Raw genomic sequence first — 17770 nt, 5'->3', positions numbered from 1 at the left:
CTGAAGGGGTCGCCTACTGAAGCTCTTTCAACGGTGTTTCATTTTTTGTTTTTGTTTGTTTGTTTGTTTGTTTGTTTTTTGTTTGTTTGTTTGTTTGTTTGTTTGTTTGTTTGTTTGTTTGTTTGGGTACGTAGGTGGTTCGCTGCTTGTTTTATTTAACTTGGCTCCCTTTTCTTCTATCGTCTGTCTGGAGGGGTCACCTACGAAAGTTCTTTCAACGGAGTTTCATTTTTAAAGTTGCTGCTTATTTGTTTGTTGTTGTCTTTTTTTTTGTTTGTTTTCTGTATGAATTTGCCCTTAAGGTTGTTGAGTTTCTTTTTTTTTTTCTCTCCCATAGCCTTATATTCAGAACGCTCGGCTTTGCAGAAATATGTTGTGGAATTTCTTTTCGCGTGTTTGGAGTCGATGACCGGAGAAGTACTACTATCACACCCGTAGTCATGGTTACTTTGTCTTATCAGGGAAGGTATATAAGTGCCGTAAAGATTGCTGTAATCCTCTTTTACGGCCACCAGGTCTTGAAGTCTCTATTCTCTTTTATTTCGAGTGGGGTTTCTTTAACAACAAAAACTGTTCTCTCTTCCATATCATCTTACTTTTTTCTCCTGTCTTCTTCTTGTTCGGGTGTTCATGAACTTGTGTCTTTGAGGTTTTGCTTTTTCTTTGTTTTTTGTTTTTTTTTTGTTTTTTGTTTTGTTTTGTTGTTTGTTTTTTTGTTTTTGTTTTTGTTGTTGTTTTTTTTTTTTTTGTCTCTTTGTTTCAGTTTCGTTTTTTGAAGATATGTGGGGGGAGGGGGAGATTATGTAAATATTCTATGAAAGTACTGTAACCCTGACTGTCCTCATCCCGTTGCTAGCATGTACTTAGCAAGGCTGAGACTTCACACTTTTTTACTGGGAAAAAAACCTTTATTTTCACCCGGTTAACTCTTCAACGATAACCCTCAGGTCTTCTTAGCCCCTGAAAGCTGCCTCTCCTCCCACCTTTCTCTCCTACAACTTGTAATTCCAGTTTTTTACGGCTGTCACGCTTGTCTGCCAGATATAATCCCCTTTCATCAGGTGTAACACTCTTCATTATTGCTTAATCTTGGCAGGTAGCTTCATGGTGTTTCACCGTATCTGTCAATACAGGTCTGGCACCGGGTGAAATTACTGGTCATGGCACAGGCTGCTGCTTTATGGCACAATCCCTCCTTCACCTCCTTTTTACATTTTATTTTTCTTAGGTGGGAAAGGTGGGGAGGAGGGGTTGGTTCTTTCTTTTCCTTGGGTGGGCAGGGTGGGGAGGAGAGGTTGATTCCAGTCGGTCACAGTTCCCTCCTACTAAAAGATGCATGATAGCTGCTACCATTTAAAAAATTTTTTGGTCTCGTTTACGAACCTGATAGCCTCTCAGTCATAAAATAATTTTGATGCGGTGCCTGATTCCCTGGTGGCGAGCTTTGCTGGCTCCACTCATGCAAGGCTTTGGTGGATCAGGTTTGTTGTCGGTGGGAGGAGGTGTGCCTGCATTTTGCAGATTCCAGTGTGTCAGGACGAGCTTATCTGGCGCGGAAATGGTGGTGTCGGGGAGTGCCAGCTGACCGCTTGTGATGACTTTCTGTAGGAGTGCACGAGGGTTAGAGATGCTAATACTGTGGTAAGTGCCTGGTGTTTATGGGTAATTGCGTGTCTGCAAGTGCCAGGTCAGAGACAGGTCCCAGTGTACCTGCAAGTGCCAAGTTATGACAGGTTCTGGTGTGTCTGGAAGCACCAGGTCAAGGTGTGTCTGGGAGTGGCTGCTGGAGCTGGTAAGGGCGGTAACCCAGTGAATGTTGATAGTAAAGCGGGATGGGGTGGATGAGAGGCTGGGAGGTTGTGACGGCTTTCCTCCCCTTCCATCTTACCGCCACAAACTCCCCCCTGAGCCACTTCATCTTCATCTTGATCATCTTGATGGCATAGAATACGTTACAGTCAACACTCAGGTTTGACCAGGTGAGGCACGTGATCGACCGGTCACTTTTGGATGGGGATCAGCATCTTCCTTTTCTCCTTTTCTGCTTTATTCGTAATCCCCCCCACACACACACACACACGGTATTTACAGTCTATTAATTCCCCTTTTGTATGGGTCTCATCATCATCAGTAAACGAACTTTCTAGACAGTTTCAGAAAGAAATAATTGTACAAAAATCTGTGATGACCTGCTGAGAAACCGAGATTTTTTTTTTTTTTTTTTTTTTTTTTTTTGTAGCAAGATAATTAAAACCTGCTAAACAGGTTCCAGCTTGAATATTTATTGAGACTTAAAGGTCAACACCAGCGCTTAGCGAAAACCACCGTGAATAGAGCATACAGTATTGCAAAAACATATTCCGGTGGTATTTTGTGATGAAGAGGCACGATAAATATTGTATTAATGTTGTTTTAATCACACCCGGATTTGTATAGAAAACAGAAAGTGATGAAAGGGTTGTATTTCTAAAAATAGCATCGTCGGCATGAGCTGAAGTCGAAGAGGAAAGATGTCATCCTCGGTAAAAGAAATCAGGACACGATGTGCTGTTGCTGAATGTGCACTTTGGCACTAAGATGGAGTTTGTACTCATTGTCATTTCCTAAATATTGAAACAAACACTAAAGGATTAACTTTGCTGTCTGCTTCGTTCAAACGTTCTATCGAACTTTAACCTCACACCATACTCAAAAATTTCCTTAAAACATTTCAAAGTGATTTTTATCCAGTCGCTTAAATTGTTATTTAAAATGAATTAATCCGAACGTGAAGTAAAAAATGTTGTGTTCGTGTTGCCCTTTAAGCCAGAGGATTAATATATAGCGACACCAAAATATTAATACCGGTTTTAAACCAGAAAATAAATATAGAAATACATATTTTAAATTAGTACGTTAATTTTTAAAAGTCAACACTTTGCTGAAGACATGCGGCATCGTAAAGGTGCGAAAGAGCAAGCAAAGGGACATAAATCTGAGCCGAGATACGAACTCCAGCTTCTAGCGGAAAGACACAGGTGAGTGGGTCTGTGGCTGTAACAGATGAGCTGCGTTCCTCACGGTGAGCCTCCACACACCTGCTATGTCACGTCGACAAAGGTCACCTGTCACAGGTGAGTGGGGGAGCAGGCGTCTGGTCTCATTCATCACACTGTCCCGTGCCTCGGCTCCCGTGGACCGGAGGAGCCGGTCCCTAGCACGCGAGCATCCCCAGCAGCCTTAGCGACTGTCACTTGAGGAGTCGACGCTCGAGACAAGACAACCTCGGTACTAAATCTTAACTGGAGCAGAAATCTGGGATTTGGGGGTAGCTTGGGGATAAATGGGTGTTCTTCACACGGAGACTGCTTAAGGGGAGACAACGCTTGACAGGGGGAGGGGGAGAGTTCTGTGGAAGTAGTTGATGCGAGCAAGAATAGTGACCTTTGACCTTGTGCAGGTCTTAGCGAGACACATTATCTGCGATATTCAGACGGAGGTCAAGAATTAAGGCAGTCAGTCCATCGTATAGTCGGGTGGATTTAGTCGGGTGTGGCAGAGTATAGAGGCAGAAACCGCTGACACCGAGCAGTGCTTAGGTTGCTATGACAAGTCAGCTGAACTGTGCTCAGGACCCGTGAGTTTTCCCGCCCCACAACATCCTCTCCCGCCCCACAACATCCTCTCCCGCCCCACTCCTGTCGCTGCTCGGACAGTGGGGTGACCCTCGGTGACTTGAGGTAGACACCTGAACTGTATGAAAGGTAGCAAACAGCTCAGACACACAATGTACCTGTCGTAAAGAGAGAATCTACAAATAGCATGGGAGTACAGACTCATTAATATGCTGCCGACCGGGACCTTTGACCCCCATCATTTTACAGTGAAAGGACACAAAAGGACGGCACACTAGAGCCCTCGCGTACCTGGGTGACGTCACATGTGAGACAGCAACCCTTGGAAGTGCCTGTGTGACGTAACATGCACGGTTGTAGGTGCAGGTGACGGCAGTTGATGATGCTAGGGTTGGGAGAAGTGCGGCGGAGGAACAACGGCTCTGTCGCTCTCTGGCGCCCCGCTGGCGCAGGGGTATAAGCTATTGCTACAGACGCAGAGACGATGGTCCGACTGCACGCACACAGCAATGCGGAGGATGTGTCTCCGGTTTACAGGGCTGGGAACTGCTGACTCGATGTGAATAGTTTAGAGCTTTCAGTTTCTATGTCACTGTCATCATATAAACAACAAACAAACACACGAAGCTCTAGAGCACAAACTCCCTCACACACACAGACGCACACAGACGTATGGGGCGAAGATGTGTTCAGTTTTTATGTCGTCTGTCTCTGTAACTCCACCGGCACCTGCCACAACCTCCCGTACGACCCAGCACCGCGAGCTTTGCTGCATTAGCTGCAACTCAACTACCGTAGCTGTTCCGCCACAGCGGCTCTTGGTTCTAAACTCAGCGTAACTTGGTCACGTGATGGCCCTAACTACTGATATCTGCTGCTTTTCTTCCCCTCCCTTTCCCTCCCCCTCCCCAACTCTATATTTTTAACCCTCCTCCTAATCCACCTTCCAACCTACTACTCTCGCCCCACCCCTTCTCTCTCTCCCTCTCTCTCTCTGTGATACACACGCAAAAAGACCTGTGGGAGGCTCATTGCAGTTCAGTGTGGGGAGCACGCGAAGCCCTCCGACAGTCGAGATCCACCCAGCTCTTGGCGCGATCTCCGCCCTCCGCGAGCGGTGAGAGCGGTGATTGGTACGACGCGCGACTTTTTGGTGCCGTGCACGCGGCGAGCGCCAGCGTTCAGTCGCCAGTGTTACGGGAGCGTCCGGCGCTCGTCCAAGTCTCGGGCAGTGGTGGCTGGTGTGTGTGCGTGTGTGACCACTCGCTGTTGCTTCGCAGTAGCCGCCCAGTGTGTGTGGACAGCGCGTGCAGGAGACCATCACCAAGTCTGGAACCGCCGACCAAGTGGACTTACACCGCGCAGCGCTGTGGATACCTTTGCTGTGGAGCCTATGGGCCGAGACTTACCTGGCCACCATGCCTGATTATGATTTTGAGGATATATGGTAGGAATTGTTTACCTGTCACATGTGTGAGTGTTTGAGAGAAGGAGAAAGTGTTGTGTGTGAGAGGATGCATGAGTCTTTTTCTTATTGTCATTGCATATCTCTTTCGCAGCCTCTGTGAATGTGTGTGAGAGAGTGAGAGGGAGAGACAGAAAGTAAAAGTGTGTATACACATGTGTATGCTTGTTCATTTCCTGATATCCCCCCTTCTACCACCAGCTCCTCTTTACTGCATTCTGTCATTCCCTTCACTCCCCACCTTCACCACTCTCCTCACTTTTGTAAGCTGTTGTCATCCGCCACTTTCCTGACGAGTCCTTTGTACCTCCACGTCTTACATAATCCGCTTTCTACCCCTCCCCACCTCTCGTGCCCTCCTGCATCCCTACTGATGTAGCAGTTGACTGTCGGTCTGATGCTGCTACACTCCAATAATTTGTCTACTCTCCCCATCCCTCTATTCTCTTCACGTTCCTAGCGGTTTAAAAATATTCCAGGTGCCGTTAGTCCCCTCCATCTCTGTCGCGCTGTCTTTTGTGCACGTGCCTTGTGTATTCGGTGAACTCCGCTCGTCACTTTTTTTTTCTCTTCTGAAAGGCAGTTACCTCAGAGAAAGCAAGTTTTACCGAATTAAATTTTGTCTCCTGCAAATTACTTCCAATGTTTATTTTTAATGTCCTTTTATCTCTTTTTAAGGCCTCTGTCCATCTCTTTGATCTCATCTTTTCAGCGGTTAAATCGATTCCGTTTAATGCTGGTGGGGAAATGGGAGGGAAGGGGATTTTGGAGAGAAGGGGTGGCTTGGGGAAAGTGTTATTAGGCGTTGATGAAGTAAGGTCTCTCTTATCGACCTAAAGAAAAAGTCGGATGAAGGAAGAAGACATTTCAGGGCGTATGTAACGGAAACATTTTTATGTAAAAGAGGGAAAAAAGCCACCGACGCCCTTGTCTCGCTCCCCTGTACAACACGCCCAGTTGTCGAGGTGTAGAAGTTAATTGCTTTGCTTGAGAATTGCGAGACATGTGAAGATTCTCAAGACTGGCGGTTGGAAACGTTGACACACGCATGAGAGTGTTGCTGTCAGGGTTAATGACTTGTTAGCCGCAATATGTCACCGTGTGCGCGCGCAGATCACGTGGTCACGTGTCACCTCGACTGTGCATGTGACGGTGAGTCTGTATGTGCCTGTGAGTTGTATGTATATTCTTTGAGAAAATATGTTTTAAGTGTGACATCAAAATGGTAGAAAAATACCACAAAAAATCCCTAAAAAAAACTAATCATAAGAGAATAATATTTTAACTCATCGGCATCTTTACAATAAAAATGTTCTTTGTCTGTTTTGCTTCTGTCCGTAAAGAAAAAGATTCCAGTAAATATAATCACTGGATAAACCTTATTCTGTGATCTAAAGTTGGAAACTGAGCAAAGAAAAAAGAGAAGTCGTGGTGTGGGTGGGAGGTCAGGGAGTGGGTTGAACTGCCGTTTGGAAGGCTAAGCCCGGAGGTCAGCACTGATATAGCCGCCTGATAGATGTATCATCTATTATCATCTCGTTGACAACATTAATCTAGGTGTGTCCCCGAGGTCGCCACTAACTGATTTTCAAGCAGGTCCAAATCTCTGTCCAAACTCTAATTACACCCTCCGGTCGGCGTGTCGCCACACCCCAGTCCCCAGTCCTGCCCCTCCTAACTTTTAGCCACAACCGCGATGAAAATTAAATTCAGGTATCTAAGCTTTATTAAAAAAAACTCAGCAGGTTTTCTTGGTCAATTCCTGTAACTGGCTGAAATTGTTTTATTTTTAGCTGTAAGGTCGTTGAGGAGATTACAGCAGAAGAGCGGTCGTCGTCTAAAGAGGAAAGTTAGAGGTTGACGACAGACATCATTTGCACTTCTCTAAGATGGGTCAGCCACTGTAAAACATTTAACAGCAAAGATGAGAACCTACTGTAGGATATATATCGTAAATATGTAACAGGATAGACCACCCACTGTACTTCACATGCAACAGAATAGATTGTCTACCGTTAGAACATCGGAGGGTCTATGGAATCGAACCAGTGTTTCCATGCCAACCATTTTTGTGGGTAAAAACCCTGACACCCGGGGTCCTCTAGGTCTGAGCTGCATCACGTGTCCCTCTCACCTCCCTCCTCCCCCAATGTTTGCGCCTTTGATGGATTCTGGATACATGCGACAAGGACGAAATGAATAATACATTCCCCCAGCCTCCTCCGTCCCCCCACAAACCCTTCCCTTTTTTTCCCACGTGCATCGCCGCCAGAGAATGTGAACCAACCCCTCCTCACACTTTGTCCCTCTGAAACTCATTATTGTACTGACAAGGGAGACAGTTGGGAAAAGGGGGAGCAGGGGAGGTGTTTGTCTGACGCTCATTGACTTTTGTCTTCCAGTCTTCGCTGTTCTTTCTTGCGGGAAAAGCCGTTGTACTTGACTTCTCGCCCTGACCAATGTTGTCATCACCTCTGAGTGTCCACCCTTCCTCTCTTTAACTCTTACGGGATGTCGGGTGCAAAAAGTAACGGCAGATGGTGACGTCAGAGAGGCGGGAAAACGGTTTTCCGCACGTGTGACGTTGACTTAACGGATGGCACGTGTGACGTTAAAAGCCATGTCACATGATCTGCTTGGCACGACAACAGATACTGTCATCTGTCAGGTACTTCCCAGCATGCATTTGTAATTCCCCTCAGCAGATACCTTTTTTTTTTAAGGGAGAGGATGAAGGAAAAGAAATTTGGAGTAGTTCAGCAGGTTGACGATGTTGTTCGTGTTGTGCAAGATGGCTGACAAATGCGGATCTGGGATATTTAATATTAAACAAGTTTTGTCTCTCTTTTGCTCGCTCACTCTGATGTGAAACCGTTGGTATGTAGCAGCGTGCATTGTGTGGCAATACCCGTAGAATACATTTATGTAGATGCGCGTGTAAATGTCTTCTGTGTTCAGTTTAACTACTGACAGCTATGAGCTTCTGTTCTCTTTAGCTACTCGTTACTCCGCATTTTTCTATTACCCAATGCTTCCACTCTACTTTACAGCCTTTATATTTTATTTTTCATTTTATATTTTTATTATCTTATGGGGTTCCTTTTTTTTCCTCGTTGCGTTTTCGCATTCGGACATGCATTATGGGCAGGTAACCCAAACCTTACTGCTTCTCTCAGAGAACATTTTCAGATTAATGTTCTTACTAAAGAGACGCCCACAGCTTTTTCACAGTTTATTTGGAAGTGCCTGCAAACATTTTTATTAAATTTTTATCGGTCGGTAGCGTTTGGTTGTGCTGAGTAGTTAATTGTTTATTTAGCCGAGATGAGAGAAAAAGTTCAACGAATTTGCAGCTGTTATTGACGGAATTGTTGACAGCTGCCATTATCCAGTTGTTGACATCTCATAGTGGAGTTGTTGGCAGCTGTCATTATGGAGTCGTTGGCAGCTGTCATTATGGAGTCGTTGGCAGCTGTCATTATGGAGTCGTTGGCAGCTGTTATTATGGAGTCGTTGGCAGCTGTCATTATGGAGTCGTTGGCAGCTGTCATTATGGAGTCGTTGGCAGCTTCAAAGAATCCAGGCCAGAGTTTTAGTACTCTAGTAAAAATATGCATTCCTTACATTATCATACAGCTGTAATGGTCATTTTTTACAATGAACAGTAATATCTAAACTGTCATTAAGATTAAGAAGAAATGAAGAAGTCAGTTATGTTGTCATTTCAGCAAATAAAATAATAATCGGTTGTCCAGGTGACCTACACACCTACCAGGTCCCTCTGCTTCACACTCTCTTTACATTAGAAGTATTATGGTTTGGACTATTGTAAGAGGAGACCTTTGACAGGCGTCAGTGGATAATTCAGATCGTCAGATAATCAAAGACTGTGACTCACTTACCCACAGGTAACTTAAAACTGTCAGCCGTCACTTCAGTGTCATGACAGCCACGGGTGGCCAGAAGTAGGTCACAGATGTATTGACTTACATTAGTCACTGTCTAGATAGTGTCCGCGGAAATATGGACTGGAAGACTTATTTCTAATTAATTAAGTTAATAGAAAAGAGAAATCTTCTTTTAATGTTTTTACAGTCAGTGGAGATATTTGTAAGCGGCAGAAGCAAGGTAAACTTGATTATCTGGAGCACAGAGAAACTTGGAGACTACTTGCATTTCAGACACGTGGAAGATAAAAAGAGAAATGTAGGTCGGAGGTATAGTTAGAAGTAAGATGGTTGTGGTAAGATGAATTTCACGAGCTACAAACACGGAACATAACCAACACCCTGTTTACAGTCTCCGTGCACGATGGCTGCCATGCATATCACGTGACTAGGGTCTCTTTCCCCTCCGTGTGTGGTGAACGATACTCACTCTGTAAACCTTGTCTTTTGTGTTAATCGTGTAGTTGAGTCTATGTTATGGGATATGTTAGTCGTCCGCTGGACCTTGTAGCAAAAAGGCCAAGTCTGGCAAGTGAGGGAAGGTCGACATCTCCACTCAGACCTGCACCGCCACAGTACTTGGCATCGTCGGCTCGCCAGACTTGCACTACTGCAGTCTCTGACATGAGACGATGCCACGGCACCAACTCCTCTCCCTCCACAAAGCCTCCCTTCCCACCCCTCTTTCCAAATAGAGTCAAGAAAAAGGCTTCTGTCACATGGTTCCCAGACATTCAGGATTTACGGTCAGTAACTCTGGCGAGCTTGTTTCCTGCAGTTACGACCCTTGTGATCACAATCGGCGCTGTAGTGGCCAGTCTGTGGAAAGCAATTTCCACAAAGTTTTCATCCACAATTGCACACAAAGCGAGACGAGTGAAGCCGAGGCAGACGCGGTCTACTGCACGTGATGCACCGACACAAACAACGGACGGAGGAGAGAGAATTGAGGGAACGAGAAAGGAAATAGGAGGGGTAGAGGAACAAATAAATCCTTAAACTGGAAGTATTTTACTATTTTAAAATAAACTGATTCTGATTGCGGATAGTTCTCTTCCACCATATCACCAAAAAAAGAGACTCGTTAGTCAATCTTGCTAATGAACCGGTATTTTTCACGATTTTTAAAAAATATGATCCAGTTTCGGATGTAAAGATGTCGCTAAATAGAATATACCCTGAAGCTAAAAAATTAAGGCGGGGAAATCCAGAAGAAAGAAACCAGACCAAACAAGAGGACAAAAAAATCTTGACCTACATAACGAGGATTAAGAGGACGAACAAAAATAAAGTTTCGGGGAAACAGGACGAAGAGTCAGACAGGAGTCGGTGCCGTGATTAAAATGTCTTCTAAATGTAGGCGCCACTGCAGGTAGTGTCTTTCTTATATTTCGTCCAGCAGGAGACGAGAGAAATATAAAAAAAAGAGAACAAAGAGGGAGCTACAGGCCTTGAGATACCGCGCCATTAGGCAAAGAGCGAGTGGCGACGCGTAGCCATGACAACGGCTTAATGTGCTGCTGGCACGACAAGCTTGGACTCCTGCCTGCATCCTCCGAGCATCCTCCCAGCGAACAATACTCACTCTTCTAGCTCCTGCTGACTCCTCGGCAGTGTTGTGTAAGGGTATCTCTAATAATTTTTTTGTGCTTCAAATTTCGAAAACGAGAGAAGCCGGAATTTTTTTACCCTAGAAAATAGAAATAAAGACGAACATTTCCTCACCTAAAATGGAACCACTTCAATTTTTTTAATATTTGAGTGGTTTGTTACTTTTTTTTGGAGTGGCTTTACCTTGTACATATTCCTGTTTTTCCGTTTAACGTTTCTTCTCTTTGCCCCGCGGTTGTAGGCGCCATGGGCACGAGACGAGGTCAGATGTAATTCGAGCGAAAAAACACCACCTCACACCTTGATGCCATTAGCTGCTTACGAGAAAAAGGAAGACAACAGTGGTGTAAATATAGACATCTCAGAAATCGGAGGAGCCTGAGGGAAGCAAACGTTAGGAAGCGCTTCGTTCTTATTCGCGCGAACGTTTGGCTGACACGTTTGCAATGAGTATCTTTGTTTGTGTTCTACATTGTAATGAATATTTTCTTCGTACATACTCAGTAAAACGTATCTACTCCTTCAGGATTTTACCTTCTGAAGCAAGGTAATATACAAATTTGTGATGTACGCATTTTTTTTTTTTTTTTCTCATCTACTTTCTTTTAAAAGCATTGTCTTCGTATTAATACGTATCTCTGTTGGTAGGTTATCTACCTTTTCCTATTTTATCTTTTATATCTTTTCATTATAATATTAATACCTTTTGTGTTTTGTCTATTAATACTTACCTCCAAATGCACGACAAAGACGATTGCAGTAGATGCTGTTATCGTAGTTGTTCAGACACCAGTGAGGGATGTTATGAAGACAACAAAAAAAGCTGATGAGACTAAATATACAAAAAAATCCTTGGGTGTTTGTGTTTGTAGTGATAGAGATGTGGGAGGAGGTAGGTGGAGTGAGAAGTGTGTGTGGGGGGTGGGAAGGTGGTGGGCACCGCAGACTACATCATCGTCGTAAGAGGGTCTTAGCACACGGAGGAGCCTCGTCGTCCCGCTGTGAAAACCTGACTCATCCTCCGCGAGGCCTACAGCTCCTCGTAATGAGATTCGTATGCAGAATAATAGCGGGCCCGTGTTTTGCGAGCAGGCATCAGAGGTGGGGATAGATGGGTGGAGGATGATGAAGTGGGCGGGTGGAGGATGACAGCGGTGTGCAGGAATAAAAGACGAAGTGCCAGGACTTTTGTATGTTCGTTTTCCCCTATCTTCTACCTCCACTGTGTTTGTCATCGTCGTTTGAAATGTTCTTCCTTCCTCCACAGTCCATAAAATGTTCGTGTGTGTGTGTTAAGCCGACTGGATCTCCCATCACCATCATCACCACCATCCCGAGCTTAACAAAGCTGTGGTGCTTGGCGACAGGTACTTCTGGAACCCAGACCCTAATCCAGCATCTCTCAAACTTCCGACCTTAATCCTCCTTGTTTCGATATATTCCTGACCAGCTCCCAGCCTGCGCTCCTGATTGTCCTCCCCGAGAGAGCGAAATTGGAGAGGAGGGTGTGTGGGAGAGACGGGTGGGAGGGTGGCTCACCCAGTCGATTGGTCTGATATCGGGTGTCGGACGCTATTCCAGACAAATGTCTCTGTGCGTGCGGCGGTCCTCCAGACAAGCTGAAATGTCAGTCCAGGTCCCCCCGGCCCGGCGATGTGTTCTTTCGTTGGCGGAGGAACATGTTGCTAGTTTGGCTTGATCGTTGGCTCTGGTATTATGGCATCGAAATTGCCTGCAACTTGTGGCCGCGTCCGGCCAGAGTCTGATGTCACCGATACCCGAACTTCGCAGCTTTGTTATTGCGCATAAACTCGACAGGGGCCGGGTACCTTTACACCCTGACTGCTTCCAGAACTAAATTTTGTTTTGGCAGCCCTGAGAAGTAGCCATGTGTCTAGCTCATGAATCTCTTTACCCGCTCCTTCCTTTCTTGTTTTCTAGTGTGTGAGAGAAAAGGGGGGACAGAAACAGTGGGTGATGGAGTGGGAGGGGGAAGATTAAAGGATTATTTCTTCAGTCTGTGTACTCATTCTATTGTAGTGTGGAAGGTCTCATACTACATCAACTCTCTGTAACTCGTTCTGTAGCACCTGTGGGTCTCGTCGGTAACTATTTTACACACTTTATATGACCGGCCTCGTGTTCTTTGCGGCGAAAGGAGGAGATTTTAAAGTCAAGTAAGTGAACCGCGCTTCCACCTGTTGGTAAAAGTTGTCAGGGTTCGAGTCCTTGTTTGGATTTTGATTTCGGTCACCGCTTAACTGATAATTAAAAGTGTCTCGGAAGTGAATGTTGTTTAGACGTTGATGAGAAAGAGAAGAGAGTGGGACTGAAGTTTGCGGCATGGAAAGACTACAAAAATGGTTTCGGAAGTGTGAAAGAGGGTGGACAGTTTGGGAAGGTAGGTCACGTGACTAGACGTTGGCGGAAGATCGTGCCACCAATTCCTGCCTCCTCGACAAGACTTCCTCCAGGTCGAGAAAGGCCTCCTGCAAGAAGGGAGGAAGGAAGCAGGGTCATAAATATGACTGCAATGAAAGCCTATGGCGTCATCAGTGCCAGCGCAGTCTCCCGATAAGAGAGCAGTGACAGGGGCGGGCACTCTCATCTCCTCTGGCTTATCGCCTCCCGTGGCATCAGGTATGAACCCCACTGACACCCCGAGCTTTGACAGGCGGGGCTGACGTGGCTCCGCAGGTGAGACTGTCCGAAGGCAGCGCCGCGATGTCGGAAAGCACGTGCAGTGTGTGGGCATCCACAGACCTACAGGCATCCACAGACCTACAGGCAGCAACAGAGAAACAAAATTTCGCAGGTGGCGTTTACTTCTGTTCCAGACTTTACGGGTGTCGTGAGATCGTAGGAATTGTTCGAGTCTGCACGTGCTGGCGTTTTCCAAAACTGTTGTTATCAAGCGGTGTGATAGATATGCACCTCTTGGAAAGGCTACCCTCCCGTCCTCCCACCCACACACAGAAACTACCTCCAGAAAGTGGGGTGGATGGGGTAAAAAAAAAAAGAACTGACTGTTTGACAAGATTACTGTCAGAGCCACAGTGGCGAGGCGGCATCAGTGAGGGTGAGGCACTAATGGTTTAATAGTTTGAATGATGGCCGTTATTACCGGAGCCGACGATGGCTATGCCCAGCAAACAGTTTCGCGCAAAGACATTAATGTTCATTAGAGGCCCGCAACCGAGAGGCTGGCGCAAGGAGGCAGGGATGGTGGGACTTTGTTGGGGTGGGGGAGGGAAACGGTAACCGTTGATGCGTGCCAGCAAACAGCCCTCGTCGTCTCACGAATAATGGCGAACCGGGTGCTACCCGTGCCTGCGACAGTGCCAGAACTTGACGTTCGGGACGGTTATCTGGGCGAGAAAGCCATTTCGGGTACAGATAATGGCGCGGAGGAGAAGGGTGGCTATCCGCGAGGTGTGCGGGTGGGAGGCAAGGGGTGTGAGGACGGTGCTGGTGGGAGGAAGGGTGAGTGAACGCCGATCTGCTGGAAAACCGCGACTATATTTCAATGTCTGCCGATATGCGGACAGCTTCACTCGGCAGGGGCAAAGACCCAACTCAGCGTGCCGCGTCTCTGAGAGTTGTGGGCCTTGATTAACCGCTGAACCCGGAATGCGCCTTGCACCTGCCCGCATTCGCTCCCTCCTCTACTCGCTCTCTCTGTCTTTCTCTTCTGAGAATTCCTGACTACCGTTTCTCTGTTCCAGGGCTTGTCGTTGCGGAGTACCCGGATTACGAACTCGGCAGGGTTGCTTGCCCCTGCCACAGCTTTTTACGTCTGGGTGTTGTGTATACCCTGCCCTGACTTAACCTTTATTACAACGAGTGATTATTAAGTTCGCATCCTTTGGTCTGTCGTGCAGGTGAATGATGGCAAAGGATCCCTCCTCCTTCAATCATAGCCACCCATTTCTCTTTTGCAATCCGCTTTTATTCTTTCGTTTATTCTTTTATGATTTTGTTCGTTTTTATTGTTTTCTTTTTCTCGTTATTGTTTCCTACATCGTCTTTTCTTTCCTTCATCTTTTCCTTTCTTCAATTTCGTTCTCAAATTATGTCGGTGGGGTTGTCCTAGGGATCTGTTACTGTCGGCTAATCACAAGTCAGTTCAGACAAAGGAAGCCCGGTGGTAGGAACCTATCATGGTGGTTCTCCCAGAAAGAAGTGAAAAAATAGTCGTCCACCGACATCTGCTCCTTGGTCTGACCCAGCAGGGGGGTCAGAGTTTGACCGCAAATATTTACAGCTACCCACCGCGATAGTAGCTACTGGTCCTCAGACTATGGTTTGTTAGCACCCGACAAATATTTCGGTGTAAAGTGACCCTAAACACTGGCTGAGCTGTGGAGAACAGTGTATGGGGGACAAGTGTGACATTGCAGGGTTTTTCTTTCATTGTATCAACTGAGATCCCGTTTCTCTTGCGAGGCAGCGCGATCCAAGGTAGCGAGCATGCGAAAGGATATAGTGTTACCGAGCGCTAGTGGAGGACACAACGACCAACAGACCGACTACATTCATGTTTCACTACAGTTCATGTTTGTACTCGGACCTTTATTGTAGATCCAGGACATTTTTCAAGTGAGAAAAAATAAAATTGCAGCTGCTGTCTACAAAATTCGTCTTCTCCGCTCTTTAAAATAGAAGTAAGGAATTTGCAAATGTTAATGTCTTCACAACTTTAAGAGATTTCGCCAACACCTCCCCTCCCCCATTGTGTAGCCAGGTGAGCCTCCCTCCCGTTATTTCTGCTTCTCTCTGACACTTGTCGCATAAATTACTACAGACACTATGGCGCTCTCGTAGCCACCGTCCCCGCCATACGAGGCTCCTGTAAACGCCCCATCCCCCAGTTTTATATTCAGATAAACATGTCTGCCTGCCAGTCCCTGTAATCCACAGGTACGACACACGTTACACACTAACCTGCCCTCCAGGTGCCTGCGTCTGTGTGAGAGAGAGAAAGATTGAATAAAATGCTGTAAATGAGTGCGTCGTGTGCACTTTCCCGCCATAAATGTTTGTGATCGTCAGAATGTACCATAATTACCCTCAATGTTTGTGTTATTAAATTTCTTGCACGTGCTCCCCATCAGCATCTTATTCTGCGATGTTCCTCTCAAATATTAGTGTGTTAATTAAGCCTGCGTGTTACCTGACTCACGAAATATGTTGTTTGAACTTTTTTTAAAGCAGGTTTCATTCAGTTTAAATGTACTCCTTGGACAGAAGTATTTAAATAATAAATGTGCGGGTCTACAAAGTTTTCGTACTTTTTGGGGTAGTTTGTTTCTTACATTTCTTTCTCTCTCTCTCTCTCTTTCCATTTCTTTCTCTCATTGTGTTGATACGTTTACTCAGCTGCCTGCTTGTTTCTCTCTCCCTCTTCACACTGCCACTAAAGTGTGAGTTATGCACGTGAACCATTGACCTGTGTCACTGGCGCAGTTCGAACACTCGTTCCATAACACTACTTCTTGAAACCATTATGCAGCCATCTTACTATAATGTAGTGTATGTCAAACATTTTATTACCTTGAACTCAATGAGCTAAAGCAGCTCAAGAAAACACAACATCCACAGTTTATAAAATATATGAAAATCTAGTGAGAGGCTATTCCTAATACCAAGACATGGTATCAAAATGGCGGCTTCCGTCGTCCACCCATTAGTTTCAGATCCGTGGTCGCTGGGTACGAATCCAACCCTTCCAGCAGACTTCTTCCAGCACATGAGCAGTCTAGGGTGGAGGACTGTATCCGATTAGGATAATTAGCGTGGGGTGAAAGGGAGGCGACTGGCGAACTAAAATAATCCTGGATCGGAAGTGATGCAATAACAACGACCAGGCACGCGATCGACTTCCTTCAGTGCGGCATGCTGGGATATCCACTTTCCCCCAGTGTGGCACACTGGGATGCTAGTCGGTGCTTCCTTATCATCGACACCTCCAAGTATGGTGGATAATAAAAGCTAGAAAAGTATAGAATGTATGTTTAGTTCTACGCACAACAATCTACCAGTCTGCTACTTAATGAGGGAAAAATAGACAAGGGTGGATGGCATGGAGTCGGTAGGGTGTAGTGTGTTGTGAACGATTTTTTCTGTGAAAGAATTTTTTTTTTTTTTTTTGCTCATTTCGGCGATCTCATGCATCTTTCTCACCTGGCTTGAACTGATAAGATTTCTATGGAGCTTTCTACCGCGAGTGACCAGCGGTCAGTGTGTTGGGGTATCGGTTACCTGACCGAGATTAAAAAGATCAGCGGATGGGAGTGAGGGCGAGGTGGAGAAGGCTGGTGGTGTGGTGGTAAAGATCTTGTCATTGTTGTATGGATTGTGAGGTCAAAGTTCGGAGCACACCTGTTACTCTCTGGATGTGACATCTCTCGTGACTCAACGACACTGAGTAGAACTTCAGCCGGTAGGACACTGTAACACCAGGTTACAAGCGCACTACTCATGCATTTTCACAGCCTCTTGTCCATCTTATGTTTCCACTCTAACACTGTGGCTGATTCCCTTTATTAACCTCTAACCCTTTGATTAATCCCAGCCTCCCCCCTTTTTTGAATATTTTTCGGGGGGAAGGGGGATTCAAACGGTGCACGCCTGATCTTCCTTGCTGTTCTCGTTTTTTTTTTCCTCGCGAGAACCCATTCGTCAACTAATTACCTCAGATCATGGAAGTTTTTTCTGAACTCTTATCGAAAAGAGAGAAAATCGCCCGCTGTCCTCCTGTAAAGAAAAAGGGCAAAAATATGTCTCATTGCGACAACCCATTCTTCCTATCCAACCCGCGCACTGTTAGAATGCAAAAAGAAGAACAAAAAAGGAATCAAACAAATGCTAACACTTTAAAAAAAAAACAAATCTCAATTTAGATAAAAAGACATGTCGACTCATCTTGTTCCGGAACTTTTTGCTGCGGTCTGAAGTAGCCATGATGCTCATGACCGGCATGACAGTCTCTTCTGTCTCTGTAGCCATCATGGCGGACCTAGTGCTGTCTACACACTGCTACCCCGGGTGGCTGAATGTTGGGGAGGAGGCTTTCCTTTTATTCCTGTGCTATCACTTTCATTCTTCACACACTTTTTGTGTTCGTGTGTGTG

The 17770-nt window shown here is 45.7% G+C and overlaps 1 protein-coding gene across 2 annotated transcripts in view; it reads left to right on the top strand.

Moving 5' to 3' along the window:
• Positions 1-17770, top strand: part of LOC112556266 (inactive tyrosine-protein kinase transmembrane receptor ROR1-like) — a 232331-nt gene that overhangs the window by 124370 nt on the left and 90191 nt on the right. Inside the window, exon 1 of one of the 2 annotated variants that reach the window (XM_025225106.1) lies at positions 4629-5061. The exons of the other annotated variant lie outside the window; for it this stretch is intronic. Within the exon in view, the coding sequence (XP_025080891.1) occupies positions 5033-5061 (29 nt within the window). The 5' untranslated portion in view covers positions 4629-5032. Of the gene's footprint in view, positions 1-4628; positions 5062-17770 lie in introns of those variants that run through there. 2 annotated transcript variants of the gene reach the window in all.

Source organism: Pomacea canaliculata, linkage group LG2, assembly GCF_003073045.1.
Source record: "Pomacea canaliculata isolate SZHN2017 linkage group LG2, ASM307304v1, whole genome shotgun sequence".
NCBI lineage: Eukaryota > Metazoa > Mollusca > Gastropoda > Architaenioglossa > Ampullariidae > Pomacea > Pomacea canaliculata.
The sequence above is the reverse complement of the archived record's forward strand: the minus strand, read 5'-3'. Positions and strand labels throughout refer to the sequence as shown.